General features: G+C 40.8%; 2 protein-coding genes across 2 annotated transcripts; both read left to right on the top strand.

Moving 5' to 3' along the window:
• The first annotated feature begins 246 nt into the window (after positions 1-246).
• Positions 247-8845, top strand: LOC133012653 (uncharacterized). The gene is made up of 8 exons (XM_061080337.1): positions 247-492; positions 1255-1335; positions 2118-2236; positions 2372-2378; positions 2728-2784; positions 7517-7675; positions 7929-8024; positions 8537-8845. The coding sequence occupies exons 1-8, from the start codon at positions 247-249 to the stop codon at positions 8843-8845; spliced, it is 1074 nt and encodes a 357-aa protein (XP_060936320.1).
• A 4929-nt stretch (positions 8846-13774) lies between these two features.
• On the top strand, positions 13775-16045 carry LOC133009353 (angiopoietin-related protein 5-like). Its single transcript, XM_061076874.1, has 6 exons — positions 13775-13849; positions 13983-13998; positions 14118-14209; positions 14365-14482; positions 15161-15346; positions 15747-16045. Exons 1-6 carry the CDS (start codon positions 13775-13777, stop codon positions 16043-16045), a joined length of 786 nt encoding a protein of 261 aa, XP_060932857.1.
• The last annotated feature ends 4226 nt before the right edge of the window (positions 16046-20271 follow it).

Here is a 20271-nt window from a genome sequence, read left to right as displayed (position 1 = left end):
ACGAAACATACTGCTTCCCCCCCTGTACCCAACATCACGAGAACAGAGCTCACGGTTTTCCCTGTGGGTAAGCACATACTCGTCTGCCAGTACAGCAGCCTCTGCAGCAGTCATCACTCTACGCTCAGTGATCAGTCAGGCCATTTGGGAGTTCGCAAGACATATGAGTACTTGCTGCGATACTTTTTCTGGCCCTGTGTAAGGAGGGATGTGTCTGGTTATGTCAAAACGTGCCATACATGTCAAATGACCGGTAAACCCAATCAGGGTATTTCCCCGGCTCCTTTATACCCGATTCCGGTGGTGGAGCAGCCATTCGAGCACCTGATAATAGACTGTGTGGGTCCTCTGCCTCGTTCCAAGTCTGGTAGTAGATACCTGGGCAAGGTAGTGGGGCAGGGGATTGTGCGGCCCCTTCAGGCTAAAGTGACTGCCATTGAGCACTACCCAGTGCCCACCACTAAAAAGGAGCTCCAGCAGTTCCTTGGGCTTGTGGGTTACTACCGCAGTTTTTGTAAGAACTTTTCTACGGTTGTCGCTCCTCTGACTGACCTACTCAAGGGTAAAGTAAAATACATCTGGTCATTGTCCTGTCAGGAAGCATTTGATAATGTGAAGTCTGTTCTTTGCTCACCCCCTGTTCTTGCAGCTCCATGCATGGATCAACCTTTCCAACTTCATGTGGATGCAAGTGATGTAGGTACAGGTGCTGTTTGTTTCAAAGTGACACCCAGGGTGTTGAATGTCCCGTGAGTTTTTACTCAAAGAAATGTAATTCTTTTCAGTTAAATTATTCTGTTATTGAAAAAGAGACATTGTCACTCATCTGGGCATTGCAACATTCTATGTAGTATACGTAGATTCCAGTGTTCCTCTAGTGGTCTACACAGACCACAACCCGATCACCTTTTTGCACTCGGTGCTTTGTCCAAACCGCAGGTTGATGCGTTGGATTTTGTTTCTGCAAGCCTACTGTTTGGACATCCGTTACATCAAAGGCTCTGAAAATATTGTGGCAGATGCCTTGTCGAGAGCACCTTGCTCTTAAGTTCTGTATTCATTTTGTCTTTGTTTTACCTGCTCTGTCTGTGTCTCTCTGCTTTCTAAAAACGTCTCTCTGGGAACCGGAGTTACTAGGTGGCGGGGTTGATTAAGGTTGGCGGTTCCAGGTGGGAACGTTTTTTTTTGGGTGGGGGTGTGACGACCCTCCACTCCACTAGGTGTCTTCTCTTTTTATTGCTGGTTGTCTTTCAGGTGTCCTGTGGGAGTGATGGGTCATCAGGCCTGATGAGCCACACCTGTTCCCGGTCTGGGTATATCAAGACTACTCTTCCAGTTCGGGGGGGAATCCCTTCCCGGTTGCAGACGGCTGTTTCTCACTTGGATATTGACTTTGGCTACTGTTACCTTAGTGTTATAATAAATACTTGTTATTTTGTTCATCCCTCGTCCGTCTCCCTCGTTTGTTGACAAAGCTCTGATTCAGGCTGCGTCACATGGGGGCTCGTCCGGGAAAGTTGTTATCGTTCAAAATATTTCAACACAACATCTAAAAGTTCAGAAGGTGAATTAAACTGAAGCAGCAGAACTTTCACATTATGTGTTTATATGACCTGAGGATATGATCACTTCGTCCCTGCCCCTCCTCTGCTCCGTCTGCCCCTCCTCCTCTGTGGCAACTGTGGCACTTTATTAGTATTTTAATAAATGTATTTATAGATATAATCATGGGGGTTATGAGGATTTTACAGCGTATGAACAACTTTTATGATAACCACTGCAATGTGTGTAATTGTTAAAAGTTGTATAACGGGACTTGTTTTGTCATGTCTATAACGCTTGATTTTTCATTTAAAGTGTGTGTTGTTGCGTTGCTGGAGGTAGAGGGCAGCAACTCCCTGCAGCTGAGAGCAGTCTGTTGAAACAGCCTCAACATCCCTGAACATAAAATGAAAGTGCATCAGGCTGCAAAAATATAAAACCAAGAAATATGACTTTGAGACGTAAGAAGCAGGTAAAATCTGGAAAGATAAAATAGTCAGAACCTAACTTACTGCGAGCTTCACAACATGTTTAAGTTGTGCCTTGTCATCGTGGTGTGCGGTGCGTTTCACCAGCGGAGCCTTGCAGCGCCACAGGCCCTGGCTGCAGGTCACAGGTCACACGATGCGAGCGATGTGGAGCAGGAGCACAGACTGCAAGAGGAGATCGACGGCCAGGAGAGCATCCTCTCGAAGTCAGGAGCACATCTCCACTTTCCCTATTCCTCTACACAATTTGTTTTACGCACATTCAAACATGTTTGTGCGCAAAAAAAGTCAAATTCTGATTGGGCGTGGTGGAAAATACATGCTTGCTCTTCTCTCCGTAGCTGCATGGTGATTATGACAAAGTGAAAGCCCTCTCGGAAGGCTCTGACTGTCGATGTAAATGTGGTCAGGTCGGCAGGGTTTCTGAAGAGGTTTGGACTACTGCACTGTAAAAATGGTAACTAGTAATTGTTGATCTCATAAGAATTTTCTAATTAAACTGACTCAGAAATAAGGCTTTGCAATATGCAATCTATAAAATCTTGTCTGTCCAGCAATTTTCTCTCATTGTTGTCCTAACTACTATTTTAAATCAGCACAACAAGGATTTGTAAATTTTTTAGCAGATTTTTGAGTTAAGTTGGGCCAACTCAGTAGATTCCAGTTCCGGTTTTAACGGCTCTCTGCTGAACCTGAGCGGGACATTTTCTGGATGGACAACGACGTGGAGCCCACAACAATTTTGCTCAAGAAGGTATGGTAAGTGCGTTTTTACTTTCATCACATTAAATTACGTTAGTTCTGGCATAGACTGGCATGTTTATAGCACTTCTGCTGTGGTTAAATTTGTTAAGATAACCCGTTTTGTATTTTGCCCATGTAAACGCGAGTGGTCATGCATACGCTTTCATGGGGCAGACACAGTGGCGGCTGGTGACATATATGTTGAATATAATGCAGCTAGTTTTATTTCCTGCATCAAAATTTCAAATGCACAAACAGCAGACTGCCCTCCTCGTATAATAGCCTAGCTCTCAAATTTGAATGTATTTATCCTGTTTATAGTCTAAGACAGACGGGCTCTGTTTCACTGGTAGAATTTATATGCTTATGGACAAATGACTCGTAAGATCTGGATCTGTTTAGTGACTCAGAAAGATTTGAATCCCTAAAAGGATTCAAGTTTGACATCTGTAGTTGTGTTATAAATTACAGAGACTGTTGTGAAAGTGATTGTAGCAAAACTGACTTTGTGTTATATGTGTCTCTTGTGTTTCAGAGGTGGATTTCATGCACTGTCAATTTTGCAAATTTTAAAGCTCCAGCCAAGAGACTCTTCTCAAGCATTTGCGGCTTCATCACGGACAAGGTGCACACTGGCCTTGCATTCATACAGACTGTGTTTGTGTATTTAAAACACCTGGAGCGTTACGATCACACATCTCAAGATCACACTCAACAGTGAAATCCCATGAAAATTTTACATTTCAGTGTGAATTGTGTGATTTTAAAGAAATTTGCAGTGAAAACATTTTTTGGAACCATCTCGGACATCATTTAAAGAAACGAGAAACTGTACAATGTCCCTTTCTAAGGTGTACCTTTAAAACAAACACTCGCCCAACCTTCAGTTCTCACAAAAGTCGAAACCATAAACATTTTACACTTAAGGATTTCAGAACAATAGCAAGAACTGTTACTGAAGATGAGATAATTGATGATGAACAATCTGATAGTGAAGCAGGGACATCAGCTCATAATACTGTGAGACTAAATGAGGTTGAAGATAGTGTTGAGGATGTAGATAGTGAGACTCTTGAGCACAAATTAGCTTCTCTCTTTTTGTCTATGCAAACTGTGTTGCATGTTTCTCGAGGTGCAACACAAAAGATTGTAGAAGATTTGCATAATCTGCTGTCTTTCTCTAACATTCAAACTTTGAACAGTGTCAAAGAGATCCTTTCAAAACATAAAATTGAAGTAAATGATTCTGTTTTGCAAGAAATTTCTAGTGCTATAGTTCAAACTAATCCACTCATTTTAACAACATTAGAGAAAGGATCCCTATCTACAGATCACCCAAGGAATATATATTTCAAAGAGCACTTTCCTGTTATTGAACCCACAGAATATCTGTACAACACAGCCCATAAAAACTCATTTGTATATATATCAGTCACCAAAGTACTTGAAACTTTACTTGGATGTTCAGATTTTTTGGACAAAATTGTATTTGATCAAAGAGATTTATCTGGTAACTTTAAGTCTTTTCAGGACGGCAAGTACTACAAGGAGAACAAGCTACTGGGACAACAAAACATCTGTATCAGTTTGGCATTATATATTGATGATTTTGAAGTTTGTAACCCACTGGGCACCTCTCGAAAAATCCATAAGATTACTGCAGTATGTTGGGTAGTTCTAAATTTACCAGTCAGGTTTCGATCGAGTCTCACTTCAATTCAGGTAGCTCTCTTGGGTAAAAGTGTGGATGTCAAACAATATGGTTATGAAAAGTTTCTTGAGCCATTGCTTAAAGACATAAAGTGTCTAGAACAAGAGGGAATTTTTGTTGAAGTTGTGGGTCAGTTTGTTAAAAGCACTGTATATTGTGTTTGTGCTGATAACCTTGGTGCACATGGTCTTGCAGGCTTTCAAGAAAGTTTTACTGTTGAAAAGTTCTGTCGGTTTTGTTTGATAAGTCGGGACCAAATTGCAACCACTGAAGTTAATGATTTCCAATTGAGAAGTGTTGAGCAACATAACTTGTTTCTGGAAGAGCTTAGGCAGAAGTGCGTTAAAAGTGTTAATGGGGTTAAAAGTGAATGTGTCCTGGGAAAACATCTCCTGTTCTTTCACCCAATAACTGGATTTCCTCCAGATGTTTTGCATGACCTTTTTGAAGGAGTCATCCCTGTGGAATTGTCCTTATGTTTGAAAAATCTGATCTCAAAAGGCTTTATGACATTTGATGCATTAAATGACTGCATAAAATCATTTCCCTACAAGTATTCAGACAAAGTAAACAAGCCTCAAAAAATTCCAAAAGCAAGCTTTGAAAAAGGAACAATTGGAGGTAATGGGCATGAAAATTGGACACTGCTGCGCTTACTTCCTTTTATAGTTGGACGTAAGATACCAGAACAGGAGCCTGCCTGGGAGATTTTGATGGACCTCAAGGAAATTGTTGACATTGTTGTGTCAAACTGTCTCTCTGAGGAAGCATTGTGTTATTTATCTTGTAAACTACTGGATCATCACAAGTTGCTCACCAGTACCTTTCCAGAGTTCAGACTGAGGCCAAAACACCACTTCATTGACCACTACCCACAACTTATTCGCTGCTATGGACCTTTAGTGGAATTGTGGACAATGAGATTCGAGGCAAAACATAGCTTCTTTAAAAAGGTTGTCCATGACACTCACAACTGGAAAAATGTGCTGCTCACTCTCTCCTCAAAACACCAGCAGATGATGGCATACCATCTGGACAGTGGGAACCTTTTCAAGCCAAAACTGTATGTTGAAAATGTGAAAGTGGTCAGGGTTTCAGATCTGGATCCATCAATCAAGTGTGAAATACTGAAGAAGTACCCACATCTAGACAGTGTGTCTCTGTCTAAAACAATTCACCTGCATGGGACACAGTATGCAGCGGGCATGATTTTATCTGCTGGACAGTGCAGTGGCCTCCCGGAATTCCATAAGATTGTGAGCATTCTTGTCATTGCAAAGGATGTGGCATTCATTTGTAAAAGACTGTCTTCCTGGTACGTTGAACATTTCAGGTCCTATGAGCTTGAATATCACACCTGTGCAGACCTTCTTCTTCTGGATCCAGATGTGCTGACAGATTACCACCCTCTAGCAGCATACACAGTTGGTGAAAAGCTTATGGTGACCCCAAGGAAGTTCATTCTCCATTAAAGCTATTCAAAATGGTATGTTCTTTCCCCTCTCCTCTGCTCTCCTCCTCCTCTGTGTCTCCTCTCCTCACTCTCTCTTCTCTCTCCTCCCCCTCTCTCTCTCATCTGCTCACTCTCTCCCCTCTTCTCCTCTCTCACCACCCTCTGTCTCTCCTCTCCTCACCAACTCTCTTCTCCTGTCCTCTGCTCCCCTCTTTCCTTTCCTCTTGCTTTTCTTCTCTTCTCATTTGGACACTAAATTATTTGTTAATCAAACATAATCAGCTGATAAATCTCTCTCCTCTCTTTTCAGACTTTGTTACTTCGGGTCGTTCTTTCTACCAGAGAAGCCCGGCGAATCCAGCTTCCTGAAGTCCCAACATCTGTGGGGCAATTTATTGATATACTGAAAGAGAGACTTGAACTTCAGGGTGATTTCTCACTACAGTTTGAGGATCCAGAGTTTGGAAATGCACTCTGCAACTTAACAGAAATGTCTGAATTACCAGCTGAGCGTGCAGTCTTGCATATAATGTGGAACAGTGATTCATGTCCACTTGACCAATCCACTAGTTCAGTCTCCTCTCAGGACACACTCAGTGTTCACTCTGAAGATTTTAGGCCTAGTTGGACTGATTCTATCCAGAATAATTTAAGGCAAGTCGCAGAGTGGCCATCTCCATTTCCTATCCCTAAGTTTGCATATGATGTGGAACTGAAATTGTGTAAGGCCAATGACACATATGAAAAGTCAAAGAAGGGCCTTGCAGTGACAAGAGACATGAAAATGGAGATACTGGATAAAATTGCACAGGCAATTTTTGAAATCAAAAGCTACCCCGAGAAAGATGAGCTTGAGTCAGTTGCCGCTGCGCTGGTTCATAAGTATCCATGCCTGAAGGAGCCAAGTGGCATCACAGGCCATGAGGGATGGAAAACAAGTATCAAGTACAAACTTGGAAACTACAGATCAAAGCTTCGCCAGGCAGGATGCAATGAGGTAAATGTGAACAGGAAAAGAAAAGAGGGGGGTGAAGATGACAGCCCGTTCACCCTGAAGAAGCCCAAACGTGGAGAGGTCAATCATGTGCCAGATTATCCACAACACCATGATGATTCTACACTTGAAGAGGAAAGAGTTGCTCTGGTTGATGAAATGAAAAAGAAGAAAAGGAACATGACATTGATACAGCAGAAGATGGAGCTGACGTTCTCCCTCAGGCGGAGAGAAGTCGTGGAGCATCAGCCTATGGTATCTGAGGTCCAAGAGAGGTGGCCTGCGCTGTTTTCGTCTCAGGAGGTAAGGATGTCCTAATTTATTTAGCAATTGTCTTATACAACTACATTGGCTTTTCTTGAAGAAGAACAGTATCTACTGGGGAAATGTGTCAATTCTGTCTTGCCAGTGTTACATTTAAATCTATGATCCATTTGATTCTGTGACCTGTCCTAATTTTCTTACCCTAACCATCTCACTCCTATGGAAGCCCATTTCCTCCAGTTAAAGAAAAAAAAATCCCCATGCTTAATTGAAATTGCAATTACAATTAATTACAATATTTTGTTGATTGTCTTGTTTAGATATCTGAAGAATTTCGGCGTATCACCAGCAAAGACCTCCTGGGGACTTTTAATGCATCTCTTGAAAGATTTGGACCTGGCCTGCTAAAACTCTACCGGACTAAGAAGGGTGGTTTTGGCCAAGAAATGGAAGACCTCCTTGATAAACTCGATGATCAGGTGAGTGAAGTGCTCCTTTGCCTGGCATTTTTAGAAGAGCATGAATATACTTTCTTATAACAGACACAGAAAAAGATGTTGGCTTCCTTTGTGTTTTGGTGGCATTTGGTTTAACAGTATTTTAATTTGTTAAAGTAAAGTTGTGTGTGCTTCATCTTCAGTACTATAAAAGATTTCTGATATTGCATTATGTGTATGTTCAGTACAGTACTATACTTATTGAAATACTTATTTTCCACTGGATACTCTTTAGACATCTGACATTGTTACACACCGAAAGACAGCAGCACTGAGAGGCTTGCCCATTTTCCTCCGCGAAGATACCAAAAAGTTTTTCATGAAGTGCTTGGTAAGTACTAGTAACTGTAGCAAAAAGATAAATACTTCAGGCCATGTAGCTAATTCCTCATTCTCATGAGATGTTTTAAAGTAGTAGTTCATCCAAAATGGAAATATACACCTCCCCAGTGCAGTTTATCAGTGCAGTAATCATATTTCTCTGATTTGTTCATATTTTCATACATTGTTCACACTAACTTTTTTACAATTCATGTAAATCAACCTCCTTTTCACAAGTTCTACTTCTAAACTACTAAATCTATTTTCAGCTATTACGTCAGCTATGTTGCCATTGCTTCATCAATTTTCTTTGGCTGTCAGGTTCCAGTGTATAGCTGCCCATTTTCTTCTGCCTTTTTAACATTTCAACTGTTTTTAGCCGTTATGAAGCCAATCATATCTCAGCCTACAAATTATACTTTCAGCTTTAGCACGGACCTTCTCAGCATTCACACACATTTTCTTCAGAAAATGCTCTTTCTAGTTTGTCAAGGCTCAAATGCATCTGTTATTTTTCCTCAGGACACTGACATTTTGGCACCAGTGCTGGAAGGGGCGTCTGTGGCCATCCTCACCATCCTAGATGACGAAGCCGACATCTCACATGCTCGAGACCATGCAGTTGTTTTGGAAGGGGGCATCGTGCTGCATGAAATGGAAAACCTCTCCTCTGCGTTCGCCTACCTCTTTGGCCTTCTATATGCCCTCAATATAAATTACCCCAAACAGTTGAGGTATACATTTGAAGCCATCCAGACTATCTTTTTTGAGCTTGGTGGCTCTCGGTGCTCCCAGCGCACAAGATCTTTGAAAACGAAAGTTTTATTTTGAATACACATTGTGTATGTGTTTGAATACACATTGTTTATGTGTATGTGTTTAAATATACATATTGTTGTATGTGTATGTGTTTAAATATACACATTGTTGTATGTGTATGTGTTTAAAAATACACATTGTTGTATGTGTATGTGTTTAAATACACATTGTGTATGTGTATGTGTTTAAATATACACCTTGTTGTATGTGTATGTGTTTAAATATACACATTGTTGTATGTGTATGTGTTTGAATACACATACACAATGTGTATGTGTCTAAATATACACATTGTTGTATGTGTATGTGTTTGAATATAAACATTGTGTATGTGTATGTGTTTGAATACACATTGTTGTATGTGTATGCAAAAATGGTTAGTCATTCAATTTGATGTTGCGAACTAATTTCAGAAGAATGTTTTTTTACAAAGGCGCTTAACCCGCCTGTTCAAAATAAATAAAAAAATATAAAGAAATAAAGAAATATTTCAGATAACATTCAGCTGTACTGTGTTTTATTTGTTATCTGATTATTTATACAGATAAAATGTATGTTTATTCAACAAGAATATTTGTGTTTGGTGCATCTAGGAATATATGCCATTGAAGGGATAATTGTACGTTTATTCAACAAGAATACCTACGTTTAAAGGAGGTACAAATGCATGACATTGAGGGGCATAATTGTTTATTAATTCAACAAAAAAATCTGCGTTTAGTGAAGGTAGAAATACATGGCATTCAAGCAAGAATTTCTTTATTAGTCTCACATGATTATCCTAATTAGGTGAACAAGAAGATCCAAGTTGGCAGAACTCTTTGCAGAACTTGAAAACCTTAGTTAAGTCAACAACAGCAGGCAAAAGTTGAGAAAACTCAAAAATCTCTTGCATCATGTTGCCTTGATATTTTACGTTTTCTCAACTTTTTCTTTTTTACAGTGTGGGGGCATGGATGTCATGTTTAATCAACTTCAGTGAAGCCTGTTTTTTGGTGAACCCCCTCTGATGGATTCCACTTGATCATGGAGCTGGAGGGCTCTTTATACGGCATGGATCTGCCAAAGCTGCACTCCATCACCAATAAGCTCCTGGATCGTGTGGAACACATTGAAAAGGTACAGTGACACACACACACACACACACACACACACACACACACACACACACACACACACACACACACACACACACACACACACACACACACGCACACCTAGTCATGTCTCCATAACTTCATAGGCCATCACATTGAGTTACAATAAGACATAACCTTAAAACATGTATTCACCTTAAAATGGAATGATTTACATTATAGGGGCTTGCTTTATGTCCATTTAAGGAAGACAAATGGACTACACAGCCATCACTGCAAACTGGACACACTGAGGTTAAACCTGCTTGCTGCTGACAAGCAGATCTTTTAGTTGGACTTGGGATTTTGAGTTATTTTTACATTTCTTTAAATCTTTGTTTAAAGAGGCATTAATCAAAGTTTGGCCACGAGAGGGCAGAAAAATAAAAAAAGATAAAAACAGATTCAGGAGCACATTTCCAGGTTTGTCTGGTGAGGTCAAAACTTGTAGAATAAAATAACATACAGCTGCTGTGTGCTGGACTGAGAAGTGCACACTGTAAACTGGATACATTAAGGTGAGGACACTCAGGTTCAGTGGTATAATGTAGTAGTGTATGACTGTTCTTTGGTGAAATAATGAATAGCACCACCTAGCACTATCTTTTCAACTTTTAACACCATTAATTAACACAACATATTTTTAACCCCAGGGTAAACAAGGGCAATTTCCAGAAATGCTGCGCTAATTTTGCCTCAGTCCTTAGCTGCGACTCCTCTCACCTGAAAGGGCTCAATCTGAGTGGGCAAGAGGTGAAGCTGCTCTCTGAGGGACATGCAAGTCAGCACTGTAAACTGGAGACATTAGGGTGAGTTTGCTTTTCTTTAGCTACACATCATATTTACCTCCTTGATTGCAGGTATTGCATGTAAGTAGCTGTAATGTTAATCATTATCAATCACAAAACATTTAAAAATCTGTCTAAGGGAGCCACAAAAACACAAGTAATGATTCAATATTTCAATGTTATTATCAGATAACGTAGATAAATAGTTATTTTCAAACTATTTTCATCTCTTCATAACACAACAAAGCAAACTATGTGTTTTTGGGTGAACACAGTCTGTCCTTCTGTGGCGTCACAGAGGAAGGCTGCACTTATTTGGCCTCAGCGCTGAGCTCCAACCTGTCCTGCCTGAGGCAGCTGGACCTCAGCTACAACTACATGCAGGACTCTGGAGTGAAGCTGGTCTCTGTTCATCTGGATAACCCGCTGTGTAAACTAGAGACACTCAGGTAAAGCTGTGGCTTAGTTAGCCTGGAATAAAGCACAGTGGATCAAATACATTGTATTATGACAGAGCTTGTCCTAAAGGGAAGCTATAGAACTTGTAATAATGATTATTGTTTCTTATTTGCCCAAAGTGTGGACCACAATGCAGAGTGCTACTTGAAATCCACACTGAAGAAATGTAAGTGATGTATTTTGTTCTGGAAAACTGAAAAAGTGCCCGTAACAACTGTCATCATTTGGTCTGTAATTTGGCCTAATTCCAATCGGAACTGCAGGGATTTATAAATATATTATATGAATTATTAAGAAATGCATGTGTTAATTAAGACCATATGTTTTAAACCTTTCCATATTTAATCAAGCCTGTAATATAATGTTGAGTTGATCTAAATGTGTGAATCTTAAGTTAAATTATTGTTTCGAATAAGTTTTTCTATCTGATCCCTGAGTTTAGTTGTACTTTAGTTTATTTTTAATTGTGTGCATATATATATATTATATACATGACATATAGACAGATGCTCTTTCAAGCTATACTACCAGCTTTTGGTTTAAAAATGTTGTACTGTCATTTGTCCAATAGATGGCAGGATGGTGGCTTTAATCCATCTTTCTTTCTTTCTTTCTCTCTCATGCTCTGTCAACCCAATGTGTACATTTGCTTGTGCCACCTCATACATTTTGTGATCTTAACATACACTGTGCTCAGAGTTTCATCTTAAGTTGAAGTCTTCTTAAATGAAAACTGTGATTAAAAAGTAAAACTTAACATTCCATATCTATGTCTTGTACAGATGCTTGCACACTGACGTTTGACACAAACACAGTTGCCAAGTCCCTCTTCCTGTACAATGGGGGGATGCTCTGTCACCAAGGCCTCACCCAACGCCACTACTGGGAGGTGGAGTGGCGAGGGCGCTCGGTGGATGTCGGCGTGGCGATGATGGGAATCCGTCGAAGGGCGAGCTCTCACCTCTGTGGGTTTGGCTCCACCGACCAGTCCTGGAGTCTGTACTGCTCTGAGGATCTCTACAGCGCTCAGCACGACCACCAGTCTGTGGAGATACCAGCACCTCTATCTGGCTCCCACAGGGTCGGAGTCTACCTGGACAGGCTGGGGGGCACCCTGTCCTTCTACAGCGTCTCCTCTCTGACCCTCAGCCACATTCACACCTTCTACAGCACTTTCACTGAGCCCCTGTACGCTGGGTTTGGGAGGGACGATTAATCTGTACTTATTTGTACAATGGAGAACTTGTCATGAAGTTCTCTTTCTGTTTCGAAAGACTGGATGGAGTCTAGATGCAGGTTATCATTTAAATTTGAATGGAGGAAATTGTGTTTTTCTGCTCACAGAGGGTGACTGTGATCGGAATTTTAGTACGGTTGATAAACTTCATTTTTTAAAACTTCAACCTGGAAGATAAATATATATGCATGGACACTGTAAAAAGGATATTGGGAGTTTAGTAGAATCTTCAATTAAAAAAGTCTTCCAAGCCTAAGAGTCCTGGCCTTTTTTTTTAACACCTAAATGCCCAGATAATGCATTTTTCACTTTGACATAGAATGTGTATATATATGAAATTGAAGATACATTATTTAATATAAAATGCTAACATTTGCTAATTTGCACCAAATACAGTACATAAGACTAATGTGGGACAAGTTAGCAATGTCAAAAGTACATGGCAATCCACCAAAACCATCAGAGACATCCTCTGGGTACCATGAATAACAAAGCCCATCTGTCAGATACATGATCATCCTCTGGAAAGCATGAAAAACTATGCAAAAAAATATTTTTATAACTGTTTTAATCTGTGGCTTTTAGATAAGGATCTATCCCAGAAAACACTGAGTTCTTGTAATTTGCATGCAAAATATCATAACTGCGTCATTATAGACTACTGGATCAGGTTTCACCAACAGAGCAGCCGTTTCCTATTTGACACAAGTCTTGCAAACGTCTAGGCGTGAGATGACCAGAGCCTTGACCAGAACCTGCGCCGCCTTCTGGGTTAGAAGGGGAAGTATTCTCCTGATACTGTTGTACAGTATGAATCTACAGGAACGTGTTGTTGCAGTAATGTTGGCAGTAAGGGAGTTGACTGACGAGTGTCACACCCAGGTCCCTAGCATAGATTGTATATAAAGGTTCATATAGCAGTCTGGGTGGGAGCTAACACGGAGTGAATTAGTTCAGTCTTATGTTTGACTTAAAAGGTGCAGCAAGGTGGGCAATGTCAGAGAAACAAGCCCGTAAAGGCTTGAACACCGCTGCAGCTGAAGATAAAAAGTTATTCAGGAGGGAAGCGGGAAGTGGATTTGTTGCTCAGCTTTCTCTCTCCTCCCTCGTCTGACGTCTCAGCATTTATAGTGAGCTTGAAGCAGGTGTGGCTGTTCAGTCTGAGGGGACAAGGAGCTGCGTCTGTTGTGGAGTTTGACCTGAGCTACAAGTTTCACGCAGGTGAGTGTTAGGAGAAAAAAATTATTGACCTGACGGGTCATTGTGTTGTGCCTGTTTGGAGTTGCTGAGACTAACATGTCACTTTGAAACTCAGGTCAAAATGAAGAGTCTGGTTCCATATTTTGTACTCATCTTGGTGTTACTCTCAAGCCAAACAGATGCCAAAAAGACTAAGGTAAAAAATAAACCTACTTTATTTAATATAGGATATGAAGTCCTCTCTCATGCTGTAATGTCTACCTTTAAGTTGTATATTTTAGAGGTCTCACTTTAAAACTCTTTCTGTTATATAGAAGCAGAAGAAGAAGACAGTTTCTTCTCAAGGTACAGAACATGATGTATGACAGTATATCATTCATATAATGGAAGGTACAAGTTACCCTATGTTCATATTGACAGTTGATCCTCCTCCTCTTGTTTCTCTCTTGTCGTATAAACCACAGGACCAGACTGCACACAGATCAAAGCTCTCTCTCCACATGCATCCAGTGGAGTTTATGTAATCCACCCTCATGGAGTCAAGACCCCGTTTAAGGTATCAAGTATGACATTAACCATTAAGCAATTTGTCATAGTGACACTGTCCTGCTCCATGCTTTGCCTACATCTACAGTTTACAATTTTGCAATTCGGAGGGGGGGGGTCCTCTGCCAATCTTAAATAGTACTGTATGTATAACTACGTGCTCAGGTGTACTGCGAGATGCAGGCAGATGGAGGCTGGATGGTGTTTCAGAGGCGCAGCGGAGGAGAGGTTTCCTTCGACAGAAAGTGGGCTGCATATGAACATGGTTTTGGAAACCTGACACGTAAGTAAATCGTCTTCACTGCAGTTATTTGAGAGCATTCAAGCTTATGTTTGCAGGGCAGTGCCAGGCTATAACTGCGACACGCCCGACAAAACACACAGTGATTCTAAACTTTCCATGACCTTCTTTGTTAAATTCCAAGGAACAGAGAGTACTGACACAATCAGGGGATCAATGTTCTGTAAAATAACAACTTCACCTTTTTTTTTATCTTTGCTTAACAAAACATTTTTTATATTGTATATTGTATTGTATTGTATTTTCTTATTTTTTGTCCTAATTATTTTATAAAGCACTTTGTGATCTTGTTTGGATTAGTGCTATGAAATAAATTATTATTATCATTATTATTATTATTATTATAAAGATATAAGAAAAGCCCCATCTTATCTAAACCTGGGCCGCACTTAACTTTAGGCCTTAATGTAAATTACATTTCTCTGTTACAATACAGTGTGCAACATAGAGGGAATGTGAGAAACAACTTCTACTATACAACTACTTGATGCAAGCACAAACCTGATTCACTTGCAGACAACATAAATACACATCTGTACTGCAGCAAAGACAACTGTTACAATGAAGGGGTAAAAACACAGGGTTTTGTTGTTAAATGGTAGAAAAGATGTTTCCAACATACGTGTAAATCCTCTCACCGTGCTCTGCCGATTCCCTCAGACGACCACTGGCTTGGTCTGAAGAAGGTTTTCTCTGTGACCAAGGACAAGACCAAGTCGTGGACCATGCGAGTGGATTTATCGGACCACCAAGGGGTCGCTGCCATTGCTCAGTACATAGACTTCAGAGTGGCAAATGGGAAGAAAGGTTACAGACTGCATGTCGGGGAATACACGGGAGACGCAGGTACTTTTTGCAAATGCCCCCCTTTTATGCATTGCTTTTTTTTTTTAAATAAACACATATGTTCTGTGTTTCTATACATATGAATTTCATTTATACTTTTCGGATCAGCATTTTGCCTCACTTGTCTGCTTGTTTCACTGAGTAAAATGAAAATAAGACTGGTATTCTTTCTTTTTGAAAGAGGACTATCATATTTTCATCATTCTGGAGTTAGGGCTGCTCAGTGTTTGCACCTACTAATAGAGCTGAGTTCATATTTACAAGCTGAATGCAAATATAGTGGTTGACATTAATTAGAGGAATAAATTCCCTTTTAGAAATAATGAATTACTCATCTGTTTAGTATTATTAACAAATGTAAAATAAGAGGATTTTAAACGATTACCAACTCTGTTTAAAGGTGACGCCATCCGTGGTGCCGACGGAGGCGTTGACCAGAACGGCTACCGTTTCAGCACTTTTGACCGTGACAACGACGGCTGCTCACCGTGCATCTTTGGTGACATTGCTCAAAATAAATGCACCATGTCAGAGGGCGGCGGCTGGTGGTACAGCCGCTGTGGTTCTGCCAGTCTGAATGGTCACTGGCATCCTGTTGGGGATCACATTGGCTACGGTACCGGCCTCCACTGGCGAACCTGGAAATCTCACAAGATGTCCTCGGCCAAGACCAGCAGAATGATGATCAAGTCTGTGTGAGAGGAGGCCGCACATGTTTAACTTCATGCTGGATTTTTTTTGCAGCACATCAAGATTGGTTTAATGTTTTAGTAGAAGATTATCTCTGCCTTTTAGTGTTGTTTATTCTTTCCGAATATCTTCAAATATGTCGACAGCTCAGAAACTGTTAAATGTTAAAGTAGATATTTAGCCATAAATGATTGAATCTGTTGCTAGAGCTATGAGCATCATCTATTTACAGAAGTCCCTAAAATTATAGCAAGTTCCTTATAATAGAAACTGCACTCGTCTGATCTTTTAATATTCTGAAAGCATGGAAAGCAGCAACTTTATTGTTGTTTTCAGTGAACTGAGAATTTTGATTCATTTAATGCAACAAAGTCGATATGTAAGGAGCAATTCAAGGCAATTGCAGTGCTGACAAGTCACAAAGTGCATTTCTGTCATTATGAATCATCTATGTGCAAACAGTCATTAAAGGCTTTTGGGTAACAATCACACAGTGAGCTTCGTGCCTGGCATCCATTATTTAGCGGAGACAGATGACGAACAAAGATCTAATAAATATTTGACAACATGACATTTCCCAACTCTATCAAATGCCAGGGATTTCCTGAAAGCTCCTTTGAAAACTGACCAACTGACCGACTGAGCAGAAAGTGAAACCTTGTATTTTAAGTGAGAGGAGTAAAAGATGCAAACATCAAGTTCTCAGCCTCTCACTCTGTGTCCGAGGACAGGACATGAAAGATTGCCTGAAAGACGTCAAGATGCGTCTTGAGGTGAAGACATCATGTAACTCAGCATTAGCTCAGCTTTAGATAATACTAGAGCAGTGCCCCGTGGTGACCCTGCCTGTTTGGAATGGGCTGTTCTCTTGGCCTGTGTTAATGCTCCGGAGCTACATCAGAATTATTCCTTGAGTAAACAGCTCTACAGTATACTGTGTGTGCAGAGTTTTTTTGTAAACAGTCTATAGTTCAGAGTGAAGTTATAAAACTTTGGTCATCCTACATCTGCAATGGAACATTTGGCTTGGCTAAGCGCCCATGTCAACAATTTACACTTAACCAAACGATTTCAACACCAATCCATTAAGTTGGCAAACAAAGCTGACACTGACGAGGATGTTTCTTCATGCTAACAACACAAGATGGAAACTCAGCAACCACAGTCAGCCTGATGTTGCATTGCTGCCATCTCCTGGAGATATTTAAATACTGCAATGTCCAGATTGCCTTGTCTTCTTCCACCTCACTTCAATTCTACCTCTACACCTGCTCCTGTTACTGACCTTTTCATTCCCTCCAACATCACCTTTCCTTCCAGTTCATATTTGCAGCAGCTAACACGTGAATGTCCTTTCCAAAGTTAAAATCTGTTAATTCTTGCATGTCTGGCTAACAACCTTAAACCTAGAGTAGTAATCCAGGGTTACATCCAGGCCAAGGAGCACTACATACTTTATTATTTTTCAGTTTATTTAAAAAGAAAGTACTTCAGGCTAACATTATGAGCTGTCCTGCTCTATCGGACTTTCAACCGACTCATGGAGCTAACCTGTAACCTGCAGAACACCGTCAGCTGAGTGTGCCTTTCAGTGTGGCCAGGGATACATGAGTGTACACACTGTTGAACTGGTCAGAGTGCTGTGCTGCAGCCAGAGACGAGATGAAGACCGATCACCTATCATGTTGGTGATCAGAGCTTATAAAAGAAGGGAGGTCAGCATTTGCCCTCTGCAGTACAGTGCACTCTTTCTTTTATTGGATGTGTTTGTCTTCATCTGTCCACTACATAACAAAAGCATCCTGAGGGTGAGAATCAGCCTCAGAGAAAACCTCCTTGAAGACTTGTCCTTGTTTGACTCCGGGAAAGTCCTATGAAGCTAAAACACACATAAGTTGACAGAGAGATTGGGCTTCGTCAGCTGAGTCTGGTCCACACTCTGCTTGAGAATGTACAACCGTATACAGTATTTCTGCAGTAGCTGAATTATTACCCGACAGATCTGGGCTAATTCCCTTGTGACATAGGGCCTTTCCTCAACTAGAGAGTTTTCTCCTTCCAAGTTTTCTGTACTGCCAAGGCTGGAAGCCCCTGATTATGTACATATTGAGTCAGTAGTTTAGCTTTTCCTTGCTCTGATTTTGTTCAGAACTGCACCTTATAATTAAAAAATCAGTACAAAGCTAATGTTAGCTAAGTAGAAACAAGAAAAACGTACACGTAGCCTCTTTAATCTTAAGTAAATGGTGCCTCTTACCCTTTTTTGCAGTATCATGTATTATAATTCATGTCATAATATAAAACACAAACGTTATGTTACATTAAACATTAAGAGTCTTTGCTCATGATCTAAGCTTTTATAAATCTTGACCTGAACCTGACCTCAGTGTCCATGCAGCTCCAGTCATACAGCTGAGCTAAGTCATGGATTTATCTGAATATATAATTTTTGTTATTGGAGAATTGTCCAAATAACTAACAATTAAGATTTTACATCGACTGTATATGAAGATTATATCAAAAACTGAAGCCAAAGATTATAGTATAGTCCATGTTTTTTATGTGGTCTTCATGGCCCACTACTCAAAGCTACTTCGTAGTGTTCTCATTAAAATTGGTATCTCAGAAATAATCCCTTTGGGACTATAAACGATTATGTGTTGTACTTAACAGAGGTTTAATTTAAAGATTTATTCTGGTGGCACGACTATTTCCCACGGGAACTAAACACTGAGATCGCAGGAAGCACGTGGAGCAGCCACTCCTGCAGTCGCGCGTAAAAGACTGCGACATCACGGGCTCCACTGGCTCGGAGAGGAGCGGAGCAGCTGTGGGGGGGCAGCTGTGTGAGCCAGGTCTATGGTCTGAACACACAGCGCTGGGTGGGAGCACAGACTGGTTTGGGATGTGAGAGATCGGTGGGTGGAGTTACTGAAGCTGCAGGTGCCAGGAGGAGAAGTTGCTGTCCCTTCCGCACGCCGGGGGGTCGTGCGTAATGCGTGTGGCCGCCCGCGAGGAGGATGCTGGAGCTTGAGTCGGGAGCTGACATGCGACTGGTCCGTCAGATCAGCGCAGGGATGAGGATCCAGGCCGGGGCCGAGCACTGGGAGAGCCAGGAGAGCCAGGTGATTTGTGTGCAGTGTCAGGACGAGCTGGTGCGGGTTTGCCCGGGGAGTCCTCGAAGCGCCGTCGCCACGCGCCTCTCCTCCGGATCCGCAGGTAAAGGCATCACAGCATAGAACCAGCAGAACCATAGAACCATAGAACCATAGAACCAGCAGAATGCACATATTCCTCTTGTTTAATCGAGGGTGTGGTGCTCCACTGTGCACTAAGTGACGGCTCGGAACAACAAAGTCACGTAAAGAATTAGTGGAACATCCCATTCCCTCCAAGACTTTTGAATTGGAACACATAAACATTTCAGTCTATGAGCTTTTAATATGGAGGGCAGGGAACATTAGATACCCAAGCATTAAGATGATACATTTATTTCAGTGTCAGCCAATTGAACAGTCACAATGTTCATATAAGTATTGTATTAATAACATATGTATTGGAATAACTTTTGTTGTTATAATCTGTACATTGTAAGATGAGATAATATAGGCCTTCTCGTGCCAACTTGCTCCAAGACAAAAGCCTCAAAATATATTGTAGAGCAGAATAAAACAATAGATTATTAAGTTTAACACTTTTAATTGCATGATCTGAGTCTGTGATTAGGACACACACACACTTGCACTCACAAGTCTTGATTAGAGTACAAATGTATGTCACCTTATCTGATGCTCCCAATAACACAGTAGTTAATCCATCAGCATGTGAAGTTACACTCCTTTAAGACTGTTTCACTACTGGAGGATAGTTTAAAAAAAGCTGCTATAGTTCATAAAGTAGATATTGACGTCAATATGATCCTCGTACAACAGCCTAACAAAATGTTTATCTCAATGTAAAGCACCATCTGATGATGAATTATGAATGTCACTGGAAGCAGCTCTGCGGCTGATACGATTTGTTAAGTCCCCGTGCTGACTTCCCACAGCTTTGGTAATAAATGATACCTCCCGCCATTTTATCTCCAAACATGTAAGTGAATACAAGAGCCTGAGCTGAAAAGACTCCCAGTCAGTGATGAATGTCTGTGCTGCTGCCGTTGCTCTTCCCTGCTGCAGCTGGAGTTGTTAGATTGGAGCATAAGGAAATGAGAGTTTTCTATACGAGGTTCTCAA

This window comes from Limanda limanda, chromosome 1, assembly GCF_963576545.1.
Source record: "Limanda limanda chromosome 1, fLimLim1.1, whole genome shotgun sequence".
NCBI lineage: Eukaryota > Metazoa > Chordata > Actinopteri > Pleuronectiformes > Pleuronectidae > Limanda > Limanda limanda.
The sequence above is the reverse complement of the archived record's forward strand: the minus strand, read 5'-3'. Positions and strand labels throughout refer to the sequence as shown.